Here is a 24840-nt window from a genome sequence, read left to right as displayed (position 1 = left end):
ACTCCAGTATCTGAAGCTGCTGTTCCAGAGGTACCTGATGTTTTGCTTTCAAATGTATCTGGAAATGCCCCAGTGTTGAGCAGGTCAAGCCTAGCTTATCACTTAACCTAAATAAATGTAAAAGGATGGAGTGGTCATTCATTCTTGCAAAGTTTTGCAGCCATTAGAATATTAATCCAAAATCTGCAAGATCTGTTTTTCCGTTTTAGCTCTGAGGATGTTAAATCTGTGTTTCTTTGCTTAAATTGTCCTATCAGGCTGAATGGCTCTACTTTGCATGGTGAACTTGAAGGAGTTACTGAGCCAGAAAGACAGAGGTCTGGAGGGTGCATTACTCTAGCAGCTGACTACATGATTTCTGATTTTTTTTTTTCACCAGTATATATTTTTCTGTTTTTGTCATTGTCTTTTCAGCAGCTATGCTTGGAAGAAAAGAATTACCCTACTAGGTTTTTCTAGTTAAAAGACCCAAACTAAAAAAAAACCTGATCACCTCAAACTAAGATATATTTTAAGGAAATAATTTAATATTTTCAGTCTGGATTGTGACTAAAGAATAGAAAAAATACTTCCTGGAAGTATTGAGAATGTTGCCTAATTCTGTTGGAAGAGTAGGAGTTTCTGGCGTGTGCCATTTTCAGTTGTGTGGTATTTAGTGTAAACATGCCAGCAGTAGACTGCCTTATTCATATCTCAAAAGGAGAGATTCAGAGCTCTCCTTTCCATGCAGTGTGGAGGGACCTTGTTCAGGAATGTGAAAACTAGAAAAAAATACTTCAGTGATACACATTCTGCCTTGTTGTAGACTTGGGCCTAACTTTTTGTAAAGAACATAATATTTTTGTGCTGAATTCTGTTTATTACAACAGTGTTGGAAAGTTCAGTACAATCATTAAGATTTCCTGATTGTCAGGGAAGATTACATTCTTGATACTATGCCTGGGTCTTACTAATTCAGAGATTTTCTTCATCTGATTTAGTGTTACTGAGGAATGTCCTGCAAAAAGGAAGTGTAATTTCAAATATGTTTTGTCTTTAGATAGTTGTAGACTACATTACTGGTTAGTCTCTAAATGGTGCTTTTTCTTTAAAAATAAATATTGAATGTTAATGTTTAGGACTCTGGAAATTAGGATTCTGATTCTTACCAGATAGAGTTGAGTCTCTGAATACTGACCCTATAACTTGTGGAATTTTTTAAGATGTTCTTGCAGCAGTCAGCTTCTGGACTCAACTTTGGTTCTGTGCAGCTTCCTTCTGGAAATTCTTCAACTGTTCAGCAACTTACACCAATAAACATGCAAGGTCAAGTTGCTCAGACTAATCAGACTCAAAGTGGGATGAACACGGGCCATATAAATACTCCACATATGATACAGCAGCAGCCTTTGCAGAGTACTGCAACACAGGTAAAATTCTATTACTCAATTTGGATTGAATATTTGCTCAAAACCACATCTGAAACACAACAGCTTCCCTGACATTCCCCTGTTACAAACGAGTGTTTGAGATTGCTTAAAAAATCATTGGCAAGGGTATCAGCAAAAGCCTGATTTAATATTAAGTGGTAGCACGACAAAGTTTGTTGGCAAGATTCACTCTACTACTTACTGGACAGTTAAGGCACAATAAGGAAAAATCAGGCAGCAACAAAACCAAAGAAAATCCAGGCAATCAAAACAGAAGTGAACTGAGAGCTGTCTGGGGGTGTGTATATGTATGTATGTGTGTGTGTGTGTGTGTGTTTCGGTGCATGTGACAAAAGGACTGTGGGGGCAGAGATACAAAGGAACATGGCCTAAAAGCTTAACAGCATTCACCTTATACATTAAATGTAACAATGTTACAAACAAATAGCTCTTAACTTATACCATAAACTTAACCTTAACAATTCAGCTGAGGCATAACAGTCAACAGCATGTATTACCACAGAGGCTGTTTCTTCATGCGGAATACTTCTAATGTGTTTGACCATTATGTGTATGAAGACTCCATAAACATCTAATCTCTGTACCCTTTTCCACATTCTGTACTTCTTTTTGAAATTTGTGAAAAGGCAGACTAGTGATGCATTTTACCATCTCAGCAGTAGGCTAGTTCCAAATTTTCAAATAAGAAATTCTTGACATTATATGCACATTTTACTCTAAGTTGGGCACAGAGATGCTAAAGGAGTAAAAAGATAATTTTGAACGAAAGTATGCAAATAGCTGAAAAATTTATAAAAAAAAATATAACCTGAACAGAAAAAGAGGTTAATTAAGATGGATGTCCAAGGTCGAGTCTCATCTCTAAATCCTCAGTCAGTAGAAATACTTGTGTAATTTGAATGAATAATTCATTTGAATAGAAAAAAAACTGGTGGTTTTAAAGTATGGGCTGTGACAGTGAGGGGAACAGCTGTAGTACCTGGCTATTTTCAACTTACTATCTCAAAATTTCTTTCCAGCATAATCAACAAAATGTACTTAGTGGACACAATCAACAGTCTTCTCTTGCCAGTCAGTCGCAGAACACAGTCTCAGCACCTTTGTACAACACTATGGTGATTTCTCAGCCAACAGCAGGAAATGTGGTGCAGGTTCCCTCTAGCTTATCACAGAACAGCAACCAGAATGCTGCTGCAGTAACCACTTTTACACAGGACAGACAAATCAGGTAAATCTTCAAGACCTGTATTTAAGATGACTTTTTATAACAGCATGCATATGCAGCTGCACCATATACAAAAGGAACTAAAATAGCATTAAAAAGATCATGTGATTTGTGTTTCAATGGTATGGATACAACCCTTGAAATTAAACTGATCAAAGTAACATGTTTGCAGGCTTATCAAAACCCATGTTGTTATAGCAAAATATGGCTTTGAGAAATCTGCTTTTCTCAAGTGTATGTGGTGCTTCATATATTTTTTTTTTCCTGAAGAGACTCCAAATATCTTTTTCTATTAACAGATTTTCTCAAGGTCAGCAACTTGTAACAAAACTTGTCACGGCCCCAGTAGCATGTGGAGCAGTAATGGTACCAAGTACTATGTTTATGGGACAGGTGGTGACAGCTTATCCCACTTTTGCTGCCCAACAGCAGCAGACACAGACTTTGTCAATAACACAACAGCAGCAGCAGCAGCAACAGCAGCAAAGTCAGCAGGACCATCAGCAGCAGCTCACCACAGTGCAACAACCAGCTCAGTCACAGCTGACCCAGCACCCCCAGCAGTTCCTACAGGTAATGAATGTAGAGCTGTCTACAGATTTTCCCAAGTCCTGGCACTTTCAGCATTGCTAGGTTATCCAGGGGTGCTTTACCTGAAAACAAAGCACTTAAATGGTAACCTGTGACTAAGCCAAATGCATGAGGTAAGTTTATTCTGTAGCAGTTCTCTAAAATCCTGTTACTTAGAGGAGAGGTGATCTTTCCTGCAGTGTTATTCCATGCATTGTCCTGTCTTACATCTTGTTCCCTTTGAATTGGTGCTCTTGATTGACTGTAGGATGAAAAAAACCAGATGTTTCCTTTAAAACAGTTTATGTTTTCTTTCACTAACTTTGCATGTTAATGCAGTGAGGTATGAGAGATGATGGTTGGTCTAGAAAGCAGCACACAGCCCAAAGCAAGACATGTCCCAATAATATGAGGCATGAAATTCTGTCTGGGCTGCAGGGGAGGCTGAGCAGCAAGCAACTTTTTAAGCAGAGAGTAGGGAAGAACCTTGTTTTCGTGGAGAAAGAAGAGAGATTGGGTCAAAAGAGAAGGAAGACAAACCCAAGGGGTTTAGAAATAGGAAATATCTAAAAGAAACAGAAGGTAGAAGGAATTGATGGGGAAATCTGTTGCCATTTGTGGATTCCAATTAATTACTGGAACATACATCACCCAGCATCTGGAGTTGGTAAAGGAGATGTACGGGTGGCTAGAACACTAGAGAGGCTGTTTAGCAGGTTGGTAGTGTCTGTGTCTCTGTTTCTAAGTTTAAGTTTATACAATTTTGACTTAATTCTGGTGAAACAGATATGTGAAATATGAAGACCCTACTCTAGAATTTCACTCTAGGCGAAAGCCCAGTATTTTTAATATAAACTATTTAAGTGCTAAAATTTGAAGTGAATATTCTTTAAAAAGGACAAAAGTGCCTTTTCTACTTCTGTTCACTGGGGCATCTTACAGTCTGATTGTGTAGGTGCAGCAGTTGATGTACTTTACTCTCTGCTGCAGAGCATTTCAGGATTGAGATGTCCTAGTGCATTTGTACCCATCCTTCATTGTTCTTATTCAGTAATCTTTTTTTTGTGTTATAAGAAGAATACTGTTAAAACCAAGTACCATTTCCCACAGTAATAAGTCTCCTTCAGAGGGGATGTTGGTATCTGCAAATGCACCATTTTCTTTGACTGTGCATTTTGTCTGTGGGGAATAAATGTGATCTGTGCCAAATCATGCACTATTTTTTCATTTGGCTGCAATGACAGCTACCTACACTTACTCAAATAGATTCTTTACTCCCTGCTATGCTTTTGTGGTGTGAAATGAAGACTAATTGCCATGTATTCCTACCTATCACCACAGAAATTCCAGAGACTAATTACAGCTGCTTTATTAATTGTTCAGATGCACTGGTTAAATGTATTAGTATGAACAAATCCTTGCATTGTTTGCTGAGCTTAACTGGCCAAATCTGAAGTTTATTTTGACTGAACCCTTATAAAAAGTTAAAAAGCAGCTGGGCCCATGTTTCTCAGTGCAGCAGGAAAAAATAATTTTTTTTTATTTTCGTGTTTTAGACATCCAGGTTACTTCATGGAAATCAGTCAGCTCAGCTTATTCTCTCTGCTGCTTTCCCACTACAACAAAGCACTTTCACTCAGTCCCACCACCAGCAGCATCAGTCTCAGCAGCAGCAGCAGCAGCTGTCACGACACAGAACTGACAAGATGACTGATCCTTCCAAAGTTCAGCCACAGTAGTGTGGGTGCTGCCTCTTTTTGAAGCAAACTGCCAGGAGGGGCTGCCCCACAAACAGGTGCACTGAAGCTACAGAGGTAACAGTATGAGGGCTTTCTAGCACTGTGGTGTTGAGATCTACTTCTAACTTCTGGAATCTGTTAAGAAAAGCCACAAGATGATGATGGGACATGGCCAACTTTGAGCGTTGCCCCAGTTTCTGTGTTCTAAAGAATTTGCTGCCATGTTGTAATTTGTCCAGGTGAAATCTCCAAATGTGACTGAAAAGAGAGTGATGCTGAAAATATTGGTATTTTTATCAATCCTGTACATTTTTAAAGTATTAAAACGGACATGGAGCAATTGTTTTGAATTAGCAGGAAAAAATGCCAGAAATATAGTCCAAAAACCATCTAATTTTTTTTCAGATGATTACAGGACAGTAAATATTTTGAAAATGTTGTGTGAAATCCAGTTCTCTGTTGTACAGATGCTGTAAAATATTGTGTATATGTCTGCATAAAAGGAGAAAGAGCAAAATATTTTATATGATGCATGAAAATGTAATCTGTTATTTGTAGGTTTGAATATGTTTCCCTAAATTCTCACGCCATACTCAGACTAATGTTTTCCTCTGTTCTACCCTTTTGTTTACAACATGATGCATCATTATTTTCACCCTTAATGTGGGCACAAGTCTCTTGTTTGTGCTTTGTCTGTGATGTCAGGGTTTGTTTGGTGAGGTATAGTGTGTTGGTTAGTTGACTGCTTGAAGTTAAATTATTGCTGAAGCTGTTTGAACTGGTGATCATGCATCAGGGTTCAGGACATTCAGATTCATAAATATCATCCATCATTTCATAACGAATTCATAATTTTATTTGAAAAATAGGAATTTGCACTGCTTTCTTGCGGATGGTTTGGAATTTTATTCCCCAAAGCTATCTTTTGATATAGTTCATAGTTGGAAATATTTATGTAAAAGGTTTAAAAAAAATGACAGTAATTTTCAAGAATGTTTCAGTTATAGGAGTAATTTGCACAAAAATATATTTACATTTAATAACCTTTTGGGCACTTTTTAACCACTTTCTCTGTGGTGAGAATTGTAACTTGTTAAACCATGTTGGAATCTTTTTATTCTCCTTCAGAAATTAGTCAGAACTAATTCAGGGTCATTTTAACAACAACAACAAAACCCATAGTGCCTTGATTTTAATTCAGGTGATAATGTTGAACATCTTGAATTACAGTGTCTTGAATCTGTAACCATTTTCAATTTTGAAGTCTTAGCACATTGTCAACCAAACTTGTATATCTACTTCATAGATATTTCTGTATTGTGTTAATTTTAACAGTGGTTTGAGTTGAGACCATGAATATTTTTGACTGGTACTCCCCCTCAGACAGTAGCCAGAAATACAGTCTCAAAAATCTCAGATCTTTAAGGTAATACTCTTAAAAAAAAAAAAGAAAAAAATAAAGCAAACCTTAAAAGACAGGACTCCTTTTGCAGAAGGAAAAATAATAAGCTGCTTTTTTAAAATCGTTTTTGGAAGCATTTAAAGTGTGTTTTGGGGGAGACCATGATTGCATTTAACACTACCAGTTATTGATTTAAGAGCTATCACTGAACTAAGACTTCAGAAGGCAACTTCACTTTATAAAGAAAATAAAAAGTTCCAACAGATATGTGCTATTTAAGTAAACGTTGGTAGGTTTTTATGGTACTAGTTTGTGGAAACCAGAACTTGAGAGGAAAATTAACAAATGCTGATAGATCTGATAATTAATTAGAAACAAAAACCAGTAAAAGCAGTTAAAACTAGTGCTAGGGAGAGAAAGCTGGATTAATCTTGAATACTAGGGAGGAGTTGAATGAATGTAACAAATGGTGATGGTCTGTTTTGTACTGTGGAACAGTTTGATTGTATTACTGGATGAACCAAACCCGCAGGAGGTAATGCCAGTTTAGCCAAGCCTTTGATGCCGTTGGTTACGTTTTGGGGCCAGCCTTTGCCTCTGCACGTGTCCCAGCATTAGACCTTTGTTATTCCCCAGTCATAAAGCAAGTGCTTGGCACCAAAAAGCCAAGCAGTGAACAAGGAAGGAGAGTGTGAGAAACACAGTACCAAAGAGAATCCGATTGCTCTCTGCTCCAAAAAGCCTATTGCAACCTGGAGCAAGGAACAGATGCCAATACCAAACATAGCAAGAAACACTTTCTCTTCTTTAAAGGGATTTCTGGCATTCTTCAGACTGGGATAATTGTCAGAGACTTGTTTCTCTAAAGTTCTATGTAAAGAAATCCTGCCTTGCTCTGCTATCCCTACCACTCCATTCCACCTGTTTCTATATGAAGCTGCATTGACTAGAGGTCTGTGCTATCACTTCTCTGCCTAATGGAAAATAGGTTATACACAAATTTCTTTAACCAATTACAATAAAAATATAGTGCTAAAACATAAAACTGGGAGAGCTTTAATAGTGCTGTTAGAACTACTGAATAATGGTAAAATAGGTGTATTAAGCTATTATACTGAGAATTACAGAAATTAGAGATACCAGCCAGACAGTTAATGGTGCAGCTTTTTATATAAAAAAAAATTCACCTTCTCTTCCCATTCTCCCCTCCCCAGATACTCTGGTGTGCTGCTATAGGTCTGTCAGTAAAAAGGCTAAACTAGGAGAGAGAAATTAGATTATGGGATACCGTGGCTGCTGAAAGAGAGTAGAGAAACATATGCTTTGATCAAGAAGCTTTTTGTAGCCTCAGAGAGAGGTCATTCAATTACAGAACTACCAGCTAGCAGAGAAAGGATAGAAGATGGAGAAATTCTAAGGAACTGGAAAAATACACATTTGAAGAATTCCTGACGTGAATCAGGCAAACTTTACAAAGGCAAGTGTGTAGGACTTAGTCCAGATTGTGTGCAAGTATGGAGATGCTTTGTTCACAAGTAGTGACTAAAAAGTGTATATTTAACAGGTCTGCAGCTTTTCCTGTTGCTGAATCAGTTCCTGAACTGTCCTTGAGCTTTAGTGAGAAGAGGACCAGGCTGTTGCCTCTTTCTTAATCAGCCTTTTGCTTCTGCCTGACTCATTTACTACAGACTTACTTGCAACATCCTGGTAAATAGCACGACAATGAGTGCTGTGATGCTGCAGGTTCTGGAGCAGAAGTGTTGCAGAATGACTCTGACAGAAGGAAAGGGGTCTATTAAGGGGAGGATTGTGAAGAAATGGGCTGGTGATACATAATGGAGTGAAGAGGATGGCATTTGCATGGAGTTTAGGAGATAGACATTGTCTGCAATGGGTGAGGCTTTGAAGAAAAGTGTCTGGGATAACTTCAGAGAGAAAAAAGAATATAGCTATTTTTATATTATATTTAATATATATTATATTTGTATATAAATATGAAAGGATTCTAGTAGGAGCTCTCCATATGCCTTCCACTTCATCTAGAAGGTTTACCTTCTGCACTATGGTTCCAGTGTGTCACCACCTTCTGTGGGCATCTTGCCTACTGCCAAACACCAAAATTAGTAACCCAGCATCCTTACAAGAAATAGGTTTCATTTCAGCTTTATGTAAAAATGAATAAAGTAAAGATATATCAGGCAGTTTTTCACAGGAAAAAGAAATTATCTTAAGACTTAAATAGCACTTTCTCTTTTTGGTTGGGTTTTTTTTTTTTTGAGTAATAACAAGCACTTTACTGAAAAGACTATTTGAAAAACAGTTTATTTCTTTAGTCAGTGAAACTGTTAAAAAGGGGGCGCAACAAGGAATAACATGTAAAACTGTCAAGAGAGACATTTCTGGAAAATGTTTCTTTATTATGGTGATCCTTGAGGTTTAAAGTGCAGGATTAAAAAGGCTTCTAAAACTAGTTGCCTTTGTGTTTTATATGGCCAGGGGAAGGGATTAGGGATGATAGCTTCCTTGGAAGGAGGCTTTTTAGTTGCACAGTTGCCTATGAGAGAGAATCATCTGGAGGCTCGTTTGCCTGCTCAGTAATTCTAAGTGTCCCTTAGGATTATAAATTGTGTGAAAATGTTATGAAGGTTTAAAGATGTGGCCTTTTTCAAATGTTAAAGTCGATTCAAGAATCATTTATATTTTCAGAGATTTAACCCAGGTATTGTTATGAGTGTTTTAAATGTCACGGCATCAGGAGATGTCAAACGTGTCAGATTCATAAGCTTCTCTATTTGAAATAATTATTAAAATTAGATGTACAGTCAGAGGGCTGGAAAATGGTTATTTTGATTAAAAGGGAAAAGAGACTAGTTTTAATAATTAACCTTTTATTTTTTTACTTATCCCTGGTGGAAAAAAATTGAAGAGAATGAAATTAATTTGGATTAAAAAAGACATATTTAAACAAATCATAGTAGACGAGACAGCTGTGAGAGAACATTTGAAATTGTCTTGGTTGTCCATGAGACTGGGTAGTTGCTTTTTCACTACCATGATTTTTAACACTACATTCCTTGTCTTTTTCTTTTTTTGTCTTTTTTAAACAGGTGATTTTAAACTCTGTGATATTTCATGCTATGCCATCTGCATGAATTTTGCCAGCATGATATGCTATATTCAAAGAAAGTATACCTAAATAAAAAGGAAGGGGGGGGAACAAAACACTGTGTCTGAAAAAAACATTTTATGGCCTAATAACAGAGACCCCAGCTATGACTGAGAGATGCTGCATTAATAGACAATCAATCAATGGGTAATTATTTATGAAACACTTTTGGGAATGGTCTTAAAGATGTAACTGCTTTGAAAGCAGTTGGTGAGCTGTCTTTTTCTAACAAGAAAGGTAAAAAATATTTATTTTCAAATATATCAGATTGACTTTTGAGTTTTTAAGCAGTGTTGATTTCACAGTGTCTTGGGTTTCAGCTTTTTTTGTATTTTTTTAACTGGCATTAGATTTATATACGTAAAAGAAAACAAACAGAAAAACCCTAGTGCCGTTCATATTGACGTCAGGAAATGTAGATACAGTTCCCTGGTGTTCATGTGACCATTACTAACTGTCAATTTTTTAACTGAATAAATGTAACTCATTTAAAATTTTGCTTTCTGTAGCTTCTAAGGTTCTAGAGGTTTTTTTCTGAGTTGCTTGATGTCAGTTTTATCCAAGTTTCACAGTGAAGCGCTCTTACCCTTCCCACGACTGTACCAAAGGCACTCTCTCTCCCCCACCCACAGAACTGACTTGTGAGAAGTTGCTTGATGTCACTTTTATCTTCTCTCCCCTACCCAGACAAATGACTTGTGAGATTGCAGTAAAATGCATACTGTATTTTTTCCTTGTCTTCTCTCTGTATCTCTTTATAAACTGATGCCCCACTCTAAAGGCTAGAGACCTCTGATTTGTGTATTTACATTACTGCCTTGGCATTTACTCACACAGCACTTGATTGAGTGTGCACAAGTTAAAACTGCTTTCATACCCTCATGTCTACAGCTCCTGGTCTTGGCAAAGGATGGAGAGCACTGCAGCAGGTTTGGTTGGGCAGAGCCCTTCCCTCATGTTCTGTCATGGGCAAAACATGCCTCTCTAAATTGGTGCCACTCCCCTGTCGGGGTATTTCTTCTGCTGGTGAAATGTCAAAGAGCAATATTTTAAAAGGAGGAGAGGTGGTCTGAAATGTTGGCTGTGCCACCGAGCAAGGAAGCAGAGACTTGCATTTAGCTGCAGCCACAACTTGTTTGAGAGGATGTAGCTCCTGCCTGGAAGAGCTGTATGATAATATGTAACCTGTCAGGGTGGTGCGACCCTCTTTTCACTGATCAAAGTGTAAACATTAATAATTCCAAATTAATTAAATGTTCAGGGAAAGGAGGGTGGGAAGAAAATAGTGTAATTGAAATGGAATGCCTGGAGAAAATTATAAATACAGTTAGCCATTTTTACAGTCTGCAGTACTTTCTTTTTCTGTAATATCTTCCTCCCAGAGGAGGATACTGATCTTTTGCTTTTGAGAATTAAATAATACTTGTGCAAGCTGTAAATTACTTCTATATGCCATAGGGCCCCTGTTCCCCAGGAGTGAAACAAAATCAGCTGTAGAAGTGCTGTAGCTGTAGTTAAGAACTGTCACCACCCATCAGTGATAAGATTGAGAGCATGGAGCAAGCAAGATTGTCAATTTTCTTAAAATCGATCTTTGGAAAGAGCAGTACATTTTTCTGTAAACTTATCATGAAGAAGAGTGGTAATTACAACTGCTGCCACACCTGTAGCAATTCTTTTAAATGGTATTTTGCTGTCATGCAAGCTTGAAAACAAAACCCACGTTTATAAGAGAATGAAGCTGTTAAGTACTTGTAAAGATTAGCAGTCCAAAGGTTGGTTGTACTTCTGACTCAGGCATTAGTGATATAAATTCCAGATTTCAGCTGTTTGAGGGTAACAAAATAGCTAGAGCCTTACTAGTGTTCTTTGTAGCACAGTCTGTCACTGTCAGACCCTTTGCAAGCACATTCCCTTGGGAAGGAAAAGGAAGTAATCCCAAAGAAACATACAGCTATCCTAGTGCCCAGGTCAATGGGAAATGCTGCAGAAATGACCCTGCATCTCCCTTAGCAGAAGCCTGTAGCTGCAACTTGCCAAGGGTGCTGACTTCAGGGGCCATACAAGGTCATCTCTGGAAAAATGCCACGTCAGTACAGCAAGTGCCATTACATCATTATTTCCATGGCTCTGGAAATTAAGAATAACTCAGATTATATTAGGATGAAACAGTCTGATCCTCTTGATTTAAGATGGGATTTTGTTTTTTACATACACAGTATCTGGGACAAACATGGAAGTACACTGAACTACCAACCTCTTTCTAGAAACAAAACCGCTCCTGTAAATCCGGTGGCAGCGTTCCAGAGCCAGCCTGGGCAGGAGGGGCAGCTGAGGTGAGGGAGAGCCTGTATGGCAGCAGGCTGCCTCTTGCAGTGCTCAGGGAACACACACAGCCCCTCTCTCACTTGCAGGTTTTCCAGCTTGGTGTCTGACCCACAGATCTCAAAGCAGCAAGCCCAGGCGCCAACCCAGCACACACACACCTGCTGGCCTTACCCTAGCAGAGCGGGTTTGCTGGTGATCTGGTCCTGTACTTCGGTTCAACAGGGTTCCTTTGAAAAACTTTGTCCTGGATGGAAGATTAGTTTACTTTAGTCTTGGCTTATTGCACTTTGCCATATACAGAGTAATGAGACAGGCTTTAGCTAAGAATTGGGAATAGGCACCTTTGAAAATAACAACCACAAGCTTTTCTCATTGTAAACATCTCAGTTGTTGTGAGAATTTTCCATCCCAGTAGAACTGACCATCATCTCCATTTGACTCCTATTGTGTGGAAGTGAGGAATTGCTGGCAGTGTGCACTCACAAACCTCTGCTGGTGCAATGTGCAGGCAGAGCTGTAAATTCCTGTTTTGGATGCTGCTTTTGAGGTTCCTTTGGCAGCAACATCTCACCCCAGCAGGGAGAGCAGCAGGATGCATGGAAACCTGTGGTGGACAGTTGCCTGTTTCCCATGTTGTAGACACAATAGTTTGCAGAGCCTTCCCTTCAGCACTTGAGCTCTCACTCACTGCATTTCACATTCTCCAGCTACAAAAGAACAAGCACACAGGATTGTGGCAATCGAGGCTTCAGCTGGTTACATTATGTATAAATGCCCATACACTCCATATTGCTTATATCTCAAGGATCCAGGTATTTTGAGACAGAAGAGCAGCACACCCCTCTCACTGGCAATGTGCTACAGCAACAAGAAGCCTGATAAAAACTGCTAAAATCCAGCCCCTGCACCAGCTAAGAGGTGAGAGCTGGCCAGGGTGCAAGTCCTTTGAGACACTGTGGAGGACAAGGCCAAGTCTGTGCTGGAAACTGCACAGCAGACACAGCACTGCTAAGAATATGTCACTGGATCCCTCCATCACCTTCAACAGTCTTTCCTTATGTTCCAACTCAATTCTTTAAACTGTGAAAAATTCCAAGAGGCACTCGACAATGTTAAATCACTGTCACTAGTAGCAACTACTGAAGAACCTTTCAAAGCTTTTACTAAAATTTCACAAGCTATCTAATTTCATGCTAGACTTCCAACAAGTCAATGTTCATGCTTAAAAAAATAAAAATCAAAAAGCTGCTCTAACAGCACTATTCAAACTAACCTGCCTAGCTGGTCTTTGAGAGCAGCCAAATACATTGCTATGACTGGGCAAAAGCAGTACTTGGCATCTGTGTAAGGTCATAATAGTAAAATACAGATGTGGATGTTGCAGAGATTTGTTCTGCAAATTAATGCTTACCTCTACATGCAACCTCTTGAAGAGCTTCCTTCTTCTGTTGATCCTGTTATCCTAACTTTTCATATAAAAAATAGCATTAAGCAGCACACATAAACTTTGGGAAGCTTCTACAATTAGAGCAGGGGTTGGCTTTTTTCTACATGGCGAACTGGGTTGGCTTTTTGGATTTTCAGAAAAAAAATCCTGTGTCTTTTCCCAACTACATTTAAAAAGAAAAATCAGGTGGCACCACAGTTACCCTGCCTGAGAGGGATCTGTATGAACGTCCAGTGGCACCACTTCTGATTAACATAACAAGAAGTTATGTTAATACAAACAGAAGTTTAGGCTCTTCCCAAGGCAGATCCCTGTTCCTGCCTTGTTTTAACATGACCTCTGCTACAAATGCACGCCCTACAGGAGGTGAAAGTCATCATGTTCAGTGTGGGTCCTTAGACTGTGGGAAAGAAGAGGCTACAGCTTTGGCTACAAAGTTTGCTTCAAAAGAAAACAAAAAAGCCAAACAAACAACACACCTTAAAACAACCCAAAAAAACTCCAAACCACCAAACCATACAGTTCGTTTGGGCCAAGACATGAACATGTAGACCTGCAGCCCAAAATGGCAGCCTGTTTTCATACCACTGTGCGTGCCTGGCATTGCAGTGCTGTGGTCTTAAGGGGTTTTCTGGCTGTTCTGTTTCTGATCTACAAATGGAATGGTCAAATCTATAATGCCCCATTCGTACTTCAGCTTCACAAAAGGGCAGGTTATAATATTAGAAACCATGGCTACTATCTTCCAAGACTGCTGTAAGGCAGATCTTAGTGGGTTATAAAGGCTCAGAATCCAAATCATCATTGGAGAGCAGAGATAAGCATGCATTTCTGCAATCCAGTTGTAGAAATGCATGTGCTCAACATTTTCAAAGCCTTCCTAACGCTGGCATTTATCAGAAACAAAAATAAATTTAGTAAACTTTCCTCACCTGAAGTAAACCTGGTAAACCTTTGTGGCAGGAATTATGGCAGCCATCAGAACCAAACTGAAAATAACACATTGGGACACTATGTTTTATTAATATTCTTCCAGATTACATTTCTATTCCTAAAAGGAAAAAATCAGGAATACATCTAAACCTAAGAATTCCATTACTTCTCAGTCCTGGGAATAGAACATGGTTAAGTTGGACCACTTCATTACTTTCTATATACCTTAATATTAAAAAAAATAAAAAAGTCAAATAATACTAGCTCCAGCCAGATTGCATATTGAACACAGTAGGTTGTTAATCACCCCACATCAATTTCCTGATAAAAATCCCTGATTAAGAAGTTTTCTCTCTAAATTAAGTTTATAACATTCTCTGTTGGTTGGCTCAGCCACTGGATGGTGTAGGAACTGCTCTCAGGTTTCTTGTTGCTTAGATTATCCAGCCTCAGGTGCACCATGGAATCACCCACTATCTTTGGAGGTGGAGCCAGCAGTTTTCTCCTTAACACAGTCTGCTTCAAGAGGCCTGAAGAATCAGCTCTTGAAAAAACAGGAAAGGTGGCTGTGTGTAGAGGAAAAAAAGAGGAATTCTCAATGCTTTGGAGAGTAGATCCTTGCAGTCAGCTGAGCCAGGTCCAGCAAGTGAGAAAACCACTGAAATCCCACCATGGGAGCAGGCACCACAGCACAAACAAACCAGACAATAAGCAGATCTCCAGTGCACAAGCTGTCCATAAATGCATCAGTCCCATTAATCATCTGCTATAAAAAGTTCAGTGTCTCATCTTCAGCATTGTTTAACTAGAATTCTGTACATTATATACAAAAATGCACAAGAATAACTGCTTGATGCTTCCAATCCTTGTTCTTTTACAGCAATGAAAAATTTTAAAAACCAGAGTCTGGACTTATAAATAGTGCAGAAAATGCAAAGGCTAAGAAGACAATTCCTCCTATGATTGTCACTGAAAGGAAAACACAAAACAAGAAGAAATTAGATGTCAAAAAGTAATTATCTTCCATGAGACATTACAGACATTATTTTAAAAAAATGTCTGATTCCTAAATAACCTTACTTAGAAATTCATGCTACAAGCAGTGGATGTTGTCTCTAGCTCAGTATTGGGATGCCCATATGCCAACCCACTGCCTAACTGCATCTCCAAGGATATATTCTGGCCCACATAAGGAAACCTTGTTTTACTCTTACTTGAGCCAGTATAAAACTAGGTTAGCACCTGCTGTTGAATATTTGGCTGTATGGCAGAAAATAGGACAGGATATCCTCATTAATGGCCAGAGCAAGCCATCAATTGTGACTGACTTATATTTAGCATTTTTAAACACATTTTAGGCACCTGTATTGAAAGAAAAAGTATAAAAAACATTAACTGCTTGCAATGGCCACAATCTGCTAGAGGCTTGGACAGAATTCTGGGAAAGCACCACTGCATATATTCCCCAACTCTTCAAACAAACTAATATGTCCTAGAAGGATCTTTGGTTTAATCTAAGGCTATTTCTGTGGCTCAAGATCCACACTGTGCTTGGAGCATATGAAACCACTGTTAGATTAGCATTTTGTCACCAATTTCCTTGGCAAACAAACACAACAGCATGCATGTTTCACTTTTAGCACTGAAGCTGGTTTTTTACCACCTTGCAACTACAGAACAAACATTCTGAATGAACACATATAGGAAACAGCTTCACAGGATTATTTTTGGGAGCAAGAAATCTCACCACATCATAGCACTGACAGTGGAAGCAAGTTGCAGCCTAAGTTAAGGAAAAATATACAACCCAATGTAACCTTACTGGTCCTGCCTGTTGCAATTAGCAGGTATGATAAAACCCATTTATGCCACACAGAGGAGTTTTTATGGCTTTTAAATGGTTGGTGTAAGTCATTAGGATGCAGTTTTCTTGCTCACCTGATGGTCTAGACTCAGAACTGCAAAAGAATTTCTATTATCCACTGTCAAACAATAAATACTGACCATTTAAAATAGTACATTTCCTTCCTCTGGTCTCCTAAAAGAAGTAGCCAATAGTGAAGTAAAATGAGGTGGGATGTAAGACTCAAAAAAAATCCCCAAATAACCCAAAAGAAACCACTAGTTTTCATGGTTTTTCCTAAAGTTTCAAGAAACACTGTTCCCAAGCATGCAGCTCTTTACCCCACAAACATTACCAGCATTACATTTTTTTTTGTTAGAGTGAGTTTTCACTTACCAGTCCTAACAGAAATTTTTTGTGCTATCATTCTCCCTCCAATAACTGCTAAACCAGTGCATAGGCAATGTCCCACTGTTCCTCCTACTGCCACACCATAGGGATCCTAAGGGGGAAAAAAAAGCACAAAGGGATAAATAATCACTGTTGAAAACCCACTAGTCCTACAACAACCTCAGAGCAGTGCTTTGATTCCCTGGTTGCAAACTGCCAGGCATGGAGGATACTGTCTAGTGATTCCTCTGCTCTGCTGCTCAGCACTGTCTTAAAGACTGGTGATAGTGAACATCAGCTGGTGAGACAGACAGACTTAAACTCAGCCTAAGACAGGAGCATACAGCATGTTTCAGCCATGCAGCATCTTTAGGTTGGTAATCATAGATCCAAAAATGGCTCTGCTGTAGTTAAACCAACAAGCAACCTCTAGAGGGAAAGTGGCAGCTGTTGAAAAACACAATATGCATCAGCTGGAAGAACACCCACCTATCGATAAAGCAAGAGCAAAATAAGTCCTTGAACTGCAAATGAAAGCTTTCAGCAGCTACAACATTCCAAGTTCTCTGCCCTGCTTCTCCCAGTTGTGCTCCACACTCTGCCCAGCTCCATCACCCAAAAGGGGGAAGCATAAGCATGAAAGATCTGAAGTCCAGAGGATAATAAATTATTTTATAATTTACTGTCAACAACAGCTTTTCACATCACTGAGTAACAGCAGCTCCTCAGTGTGTGAACAACGCAGTACATAAAGAGGATTCTCAGATCCCCTTAGAAATTACACAACTAAGGACAGCATGTGTCCCCTGCTCATCTCTATGTGACACTTCTAGTTCCAAAAGGAAAAAAAAAAAGCTGCTGCCATCCCCTAAGGAATGCACGAAATCTCAAAGAGACAAACAGCAAAACTGTCTAAGAAATTCTATGGTTTGAAGACAACACTCACTAGCCCAAAAGAACCAAAACCACAAGCCAGTGAGAAAAGGTGGCAAGCACCAAGCAGTCAGGTGGAAAGCACCAGGAAGGGCAGGAAGAAGCAGGGCTGGGCCAGCAGAACAAAGAGGCCCCCAGGAGTAGGACCCAGAATCCCTGGATACCCCTACAGCCAGCAATCACCTATACAGCCCTCACTGGCAGAAGGTGGATCTCATCCCCCCATTCCATCATAATTATTCACTGATTCTGAAAGCCAGGATCAAGATACCTTCAATCCTTTTTTTGTTTGGTAGCACTCTTATGAACATTTCATATTCTACAGGTACAGCCCACAGGTTTTAACTACAATGCTCAGCACTTCACAAACCAGACTAAGGAGTCTGACAGACACTTCCTAAGGGGAGACACTTAGGAAATGCAAACCAGAAGGCAACAATCCCCTGTAAAAAGATGGGCTTAAGCAACTTGCCTAGCAAATTGGGCAGAGGCTGTAGTGCTTCCTTTTTTTCCAAGAACAATGAGATCATCCTCTCCTGCTGTTAGCTCTAAACATCTTCCCTACACTGTAACAGAGACAAGAGGTTCCTGCATGTTACAGCCTCCTTCATTACACAGCCCTATTTATCCCTAGGGAACATCTCAAAGTGCACCTGAAAGAAGCATGAGTCCTAGGGAAAAAAATGTAAATTATCTCAATGCATGAAAGAGCATATGCAAGCTACTTATGTTTATTAAAAGCTTGACTATAAGCCTTCATCTTCCTTTAAGTGTAATACAGCTATATACACTCTAATCACCACAATTAATATAATTTAATTTACAGCATTACATAGTGCCCAGCAGTTTAGAGTTTATTGTCCTTCTATATTAACCATATTAACTCATATTTTAACAAGAGGTATCTGAGGAGGTTATCTTTCTAACAGTTTAAAGCTTGATGGAATGGAAGTATTTTTAAAGTTACCCAATTAAAATTGAATGACCACAAAGAGCAAAGAAACATCTCTTCTGTAACATCTCCCAACAGTGTAACAAACCCCAAATGATGTCAGCTGCATGACATAAAGCAGCTATTTCCAGAAATGCCAATGCAGTCCCAATCATGTAACAGTAATTTTAAGACTACACAGAGCTTCAGTGCATTTCCTGTCAGGTCTTGACACAAAGCATGTGGGGCACATCAAGGCAGCAGGTGTGAATCTGATATCTCCCGCAAGAGCATTTTGTTTCTTATCCCTCTGTGGACAACCCAAAGAAGGCAGAAGAACGGCAGGGACTCTGCAGCACTCACCTCTCTGGCAGCCAAGACTATGGTTGTTAATTGGGAACGATCGCCCCATTCTGCTAAAAATGTTAAAGTAAAAGCTTGAACAAAGATTGGTGAAATAAAGTGTAGCCATTTCTTCTGAGGTATAGTGGTGCTTGGCCCGGATTCCACATCTCCTGGCCCATTTAACAGTTTAGTTCTCTGAAGCTGTGGAGGTCAAGGGAAAAAAAAAACAAGAAATAACCATAAAATTTAAAATGTCATCCAAACAACCCAAATTAAACGCTTAGCAATAAAGCTAGATATTTTGTTTCTAGAATGTTATTAGCCACTCCCTGCTGCATTATCAACATAGTTATAGTCACCATTACAAAAAAAAGCTATATATATACCTACTGTGCATACATTCACACATAATGTGTATACATAATATATACACATACTGTGTATATGTGTACATCTCCACATGAGTGGAAATATACACACACAAATACATATATATAGCTGCAATCAGCTCTAACCTTTGATTATTGTCAATCTTGTATTGCTTACAAATAAAGTGTCTGACCATCAGAAGAAATAAAAGTAGATATAAGAATAAGCTGCTGGTGTCCTCTCTGGTAGCAATGCATTAAAAACATATCAAAAACACCCACACTAAGCAGAAGGTCCCTTCTCTCCTAAGAAGCCAGGCTTGCCACAGGACTGGAATCACCTGCTGAAAAAGCCTTCAGGGAACCACTTCCATCCCATCTACCACACATTTTCTGTGTCAGTTTATCAGTCACAGACACAGCTGAACACCCCAAACATGACAGTGCTGCTCTGCAGCTTCACAGCTGTAATTCTTCCACCAACTGTCACCAACAGCAATTTAATTACTTACTTCCTCATCTTTTTTTTTAATTTCTGCTTGAACTTCCTCCAGCTCTTCCTGACCTTCATCTGGACTCATTTTCAAGCCTTCCCGAAGCATTCGGATGCCAAAGATTGCAAACAGTGCTGTTGACACATAGTATGTGTACACACGAGGAATAACCGTGGTGGCATAGCCAAACAAAACTGAAAAGAAAACAAATGTGTCATTAAAAAAAATAAACATGAGCATCATAATTGTTTTTCCCACATCTAAGAAATGCTTGCTAGCAAAGTCAGCAATCCAAATATCCACTGATAAATAAATATTGCATCTTTTATTAGTTCTGTATAATTTTCTAAGCTTTTGGAAGATAACATGCTAGAAACTCCAACCATTACTGGTTATGCCAGAGACTGAAGTCCACTAAGACACAGCCAATGCACTCCAGCCAAAGCTGAGGCACTGCTGTTCCTGAGAGCCAGTCCAAACAACATTATCTTTCCCATCAAGGTCTGTGGAAGTCCTGTCTTTCTCCATACACACCATTAAACTACCATCTGTAATTGTGTTAGATTAGTCATAGTGTATCCCAGGTAATTCCATTTACATGTTGGATAGCATCTCTTTCCAATCATTTCATTTATCAGATAAAGTCAGAGTAAAATTTTCAATGAGGTAAATCTACCAGGCATATCTACAAATTATCCAGCTGGGTGAATCCATGTCTGTCTTCCTTTGCCAAGTGCACATTACTATATGTTCCTCATATTCCCCACGTACACACAATGTGACCAACTTTGATCTTTCTTTATTTCAAAGGCAGATCCCTCTTACAGACTGAAAAGCAACCTTCACAGCATGTCTTTTAGAGGTATTGACGGTGATTAAACTAAGCCAAAACTAGTTCTTAAATAAGAAATGTGTATCCAGGACAAAGTACTTAGTTTTCACAAAGTAACACCACGTAGCATTTTTTGACAGAAAAAGGCCTATATAAATAGGAAGAAATAAAAAGTCCATGCCTTATATTCAAGGTTGTTTGGACCATACACTCACAAGTGTTTCTGCTACTTTATTCCACAAGCAATTAGATAAAAGGAAGCATATTTGCTTTGTGTGCTTTTCTGTACACACCTTTTTAGCTGAAAAATGCAATCAGAAGTTATTACACGATCTAGAAATAATTCTGCACTGCCACTACCAGAAGTAAGAATGAGACCAGAATTAATCAGCCTTATCACTCATAAACGCAGCACATACATAAATAAATAGCAGTGCTATTTACAAAGTTAAATAAACCAGGAGTTAAACTAAACTTCTTTAAAAAGATTGAAAATACTGCAGTAAAACAATGCAAGAAAGCTAGACAAAAAGGCTTTTTCCTAGCATTTCTTACATATATAAGCATAGACACAGTGAAATAATCAGAACTGTAAGACAGTTTATTTTGTCAAGCACAGCTTGAAAAAATATCCCCAGTAGATTACTTAAAGAGTTTAAGTGAGTATGTCTTTATGTAAGCAAGGTGGGCAACTCCACTCAGGAATTTCCAAACTCAGTTTGCATAAAACAAGGGCAAGAGATAGGAGAAGGAAAGGTTGTGGGGGAGGAAGAACCAAACAACAAAACAAATTCCTTTCTGAAAAGGGAATAAATAATTGGGAACCTCTAAACTGGGGGATAAAAGCAGAAAAGGGAGCTTTTATAAGAAAGCATTAAGAAAGATTTGAAGAAATTTGTATAGAAAAAGAGAGCCATAATGGGCAGGAGAAATTACACACAATGCAAGTGGGAACTGCTCTAACTAAAGCTGCAACAGTTGCAGCAGTGTGTGTACACAGCAACAGCTACACACCCAAAAACCATTCACAGAAACACTTGCCAAGCAGCCTGTGCCAGAGAACTGGCTGTCTCCAGCGTGTAGAAACCAATCATCACTATTTCAAGGATTTCTGAAATGGGCATGGTTAGAAATGGGCACACAGACAAACTCTGTGCTGCACCTGGTCTACCTGAAGCTGCTCCATTTTACAAACACAGCTACCTGAGTGCCCATGGCTACAGGTTCCTCAAGTGCCCCCTGACACCTTACTTTCCACTCCTGCCCCTCCATATTCCACGTACACAGCTCCCAGCACACATCCAAACAGCTCTGTGTGCAGGAATATAAGTCAGATGAGGAAAATGTGTCATCATATAAAGAATCTTTTGCCTTAGGAGGAAAAACTCAAGCCACTCCCACATTCCCTTTAGGCACACTAATTTAACAGGAGCAAAAAAAAAAAAAACCAAAAAAAACCCAAAAAACCCCAAAAAAACCAAAAACAAACAAACAAAAAAACCCCCAAAAAAACCCAGTCCAAAAATCAAAGGAAGTGCTTAGGCTCTCAATCTCATTCCCCTTCCTTAAACACCAGCTGAAGCCTAGGGAACACAAAGACTTTATTAGAGGGAAGAGCCTAAATACTCCATCTGAGTTGCCACGCTCCACATGAAAAGCTTCACACTGTCCTCCAAACAGAAAACTGTGTGTATGTACTATCTGCATTCCACTTAAGGTTTTTGGATAAACACATACCCATCACTTCCTTAAGAGATAAAGCAGAAGGAGCAGCGTGCTGACCTGACAAACACGTCATGAGTCCCAGGGCAAGCATGGCACCGGCCAGCACGGTCAGGCGGTTGTAGCGCATGGCCATGATGGCCGCGATGAAGAAGGTCTTGTCCCCCAGCTCCGACACGATGATGACCGAGATAGCAGCCACGAAGGCATGAATAAAGCCCAGGTTGGTCTTGTCAGCTGACTCTTCACTGACAATGTGGACTGGAGCAACCAGCGAGGAGCCTTTCTGTAAGAAGGGGGGAGAGAAAGACAAAACAAATCCTAAACACTCGTCAATTAGGCTTGAGTGCTTGGTACACAGAAATACAAAGCCTTGTACTTCTCCTGTCACAGCACCCTGTGCAGAGTGACATTTTAAGCAGATACACCTCTCATGTTCATTAATGACCATTAACTAGTTCCTGGCTGCCACCCACCTCAAATTGCCAGTTAGGCACTTGGCAAGAAGATCCTGCTGATTATTAAAACATTACTGCACTGTGCATGCTATTACCGGAACATGAGAACCACCATTACAACAAAACATGGTCAGCTCAGGTGCAGTATTGCTGTCTTGAAAATCCCTACCCATTTTATGACCTCAACCACGAACAGCTTTCTGATAGAAATATTAGTAAGTGCTTCAAAATAAAACTGGGTGACTATGATACCTTAGGAAAAAAAGAAGCCCATTCAAAAATGGTCAGGATAATTTCCTTCCCTTGCAAAATCTCTGCATCTCAGACGCATTAAAATTTCATAGATTCATAGAATGGGTTGGGTTGGACGGAACCTTAGCAATCATCTGGTTTTAATACCCCTGCAATGGGCAGCAACATTTTTCACTAGACCAGATTGCTCAGAACTCCATCCACCCAGGCCTTGAACACTTCCAAGGATGGGGCACCCAGTACCAGTGCCTAACCCATCTCACATGAAAGAATTTATTCCCATTACCTAGCATACACTTTTACTGATTGAGCCCAAGCCAAATTTTATACCAGTTTCCATCAGCTTCTTCTGCACTTGCTCTGTGTTTGCTGAAAACTAACTTTAAGACTCTCCAGTGGTGAAACCAGACCAGCACACTCCAGTTCCCACTCACTCGCCGAAGTGTTTATTCTACACACAGTAAGGTATCTGTGATCAAACACAAGGCCTAAGATCTCCATGTTCACATCCCTGACCAGGGATGGCTGAGAAAGCTTGTTCCAGCACATCCACCAGCAGAGACAGCCCGCAGCCTGCTCTGACATGACGGCTTCCCAGCATTCCACTTGCTGCCAGCAGTGCTCCAAGTTTCCTGGTGTTGATATTTAGCTCCCACGCTCTGTGTGACACGCTGTGACTTCCCCGAGTTCCTTCACCTTTTGCAGCACTCTGTGTTTTCTGGTTTGTGTATGTGACACCAGGCGTGCTCCATGTGCAACACCAAGCCACACGCCAGGAATTTTTCCATCCCTCTGTGTGATCAGTGGAACCAGAATCCCCTCACCGAGAACACTGCTGAATAAGTTTTAACGAGAAGGAATTTATATTAATTGTTGAGAGAAAAAACCCAGCAGCTTTGGAGCAGCAACAAAGCCTGCTTTCAGCTGCTTCTGCGGGGGCAAGGGAGCACTGACCCCTTTCCCATGTCGGACACAGATGTCCCTCTTTTAGCAGAAAAAGGGGAGGATGCGGTGGCCCTGCAGCCCTCCTCTTTTTCTGCTAAAAGCGGGGAATTTCGGAGCCCGACGGCCCCCGGAAGCGCAGCGCGGCGCCGGCCGAGCGCTGCCGCGGGGGGCACAGCGCGGGCAGCCGGCGCGGCCCGTCCCCGCCTCACCTCAGCCCGCGGCTCCGCTCCCTGCGCCGCCGGCGGTGGCGGCGGCTCCTTCTTCCTGCCGGGCTCTTCCTCAGGAGTGGCGCGGAGCCGGGCCGGGGCCGCCAGCAGCAGCGCGGCCGCCAGCAGCAGCGCGGCGGCCCGCGGGAGCGGCGGCGGGGACCCCATGGCGGCCGAGCGCGGAGCTGGGGGGCGGCGCGAGCCCCGGTTGAGGGCGTCGCGTCACCGCCCGCGCCGCGGCCCCGCCGCCGCCCCGCCCGCGCCCGCTTCCTGCCGCGCACGGACGGCCCGCCCCGCCGCGCTGCCGGGCCCGCCGCCGTGTGCCGGGATGACCGGGCGAGGGTCGGCACCCCCTCCCTCCTTCGGCTCCCGGCGTGGCGAAGCGACGGGCAAAGGTGGCTGCGCTGCGTTCCCGCGGAACGGGCGAGTCCAAGCGTGTCCCTTCCCCCTTCGGGATTGCCTGCGGGCAGGGAAAGGGCGCAGCGGCAGAGACGGGCAGCGGCTGCGTGAGGCGGCAGAAAAATCCGCATAGGAACGGCCCGGACACGTCTCGGTTTCGTTGTTGGCCAAGTGCGCAGCAGCGCTTCGTGTATGCGTGAGCCCAGCAGGGCCCGAGCGCGGAATCACAGAGCGGGTCGGGCTGGCAGCGACAACAGCGGCCATCCCATCCGAGCCCCTGCTCCCTGCTCAGGCATGGCCATCCCATCCGAGCCCCTGCTCAGGCACGGCCAGCCCGGAGTACATGGCCCAGGGCTGTGTCCTGGGGGAGACTCCACAGCCTCTCTAGGAAATCTGTTCCAGTGCTCAGTCACCTACACAGAAAAGAAGGTCCTCCTCATATTCAGGTGGAACTGCATGTGTATCAGTTTCTGCCCATTGCC

The 24840-nt window shown here is 40.9% G+C and overlaps 2 protein-coding genes across 9 annotated transcripts in view; one reads left to right on the top strand and one right to left on the bottom strand.

Moving 5' to 3' along the window:
* Positions 1-10971, top strand: part of CLOCK (clock circadian regulator) — a 65162-nt gene extending 54191 nt beyond the window's left edge. For 7 of the 8 annotated variants that reach the window (XM_059471180.1, XM_059471182.1, XM_059471181.1 and 4 more), the window contains 4 exons: positions 1203-1409; positions 2450-2658; positions 2955-3228; positions 4782-10971. In XM_059471180.1, the coding sequence (XP_059327163.1) occupies positions 1203-1409; positions 2450-2658; positions 2955-3228; positions 4782-4964 (873 nt within the window). In that variant the 3' untranslated portion in view covers positions 4965-10971. The remainder of the gene's footprint in view (positions 1-1202; positions 1410-2449; positions 2659-2954; positions 3229-4781) is intronic. The other variant, XR_009418370.1, reaches the window with a different exon arrangement.
* Positions 10972-14310: 3339 nt separating this feature from the next.
* TMEM165 (transmembrane protein 165) lies at positions 14311-24179 on the bottom strand. The gene is made up of 6 exons (XM_059471282.1): positions 23963-24179; positions 22159-22384; positions 19563-19738; positions 18701-18883; positions 16480-16585; positions 14311-15209 (listed from the first exon to the last, which is right to left on the bottom strand). Exons 1-6 carry the CDS (start codon positions 24125-24127, stop codon positions 15133-15135), a joined length of 933 nt encoding a protein of 310 aa, XP_059327265.1. The 5' UTR covers positions 24128-24179; the 3' UTR covers positions 14311-15132.
* Positions 24180-24840: the final 661 nt, after the last annotated feature.

This window comes from Ammospiza nelsoni, chromosome 4 (genome assembly GCF_027579445.1).
Source record: "Ammospiza nelsoni isolate bAmmNel1 chromosome 4, bAmmNel1.pri, whole genome shotgun sequence".
Taxonomy (NCBI): Eukaryota; Metazoa; Chordata; class Aves; order Passeriformes; family Passerellidae; genus Ammospiza; species Ammospiza nelsoni.
This window is presented reverse-complemented; position numbering and strand designations above follow the sequence as displayed.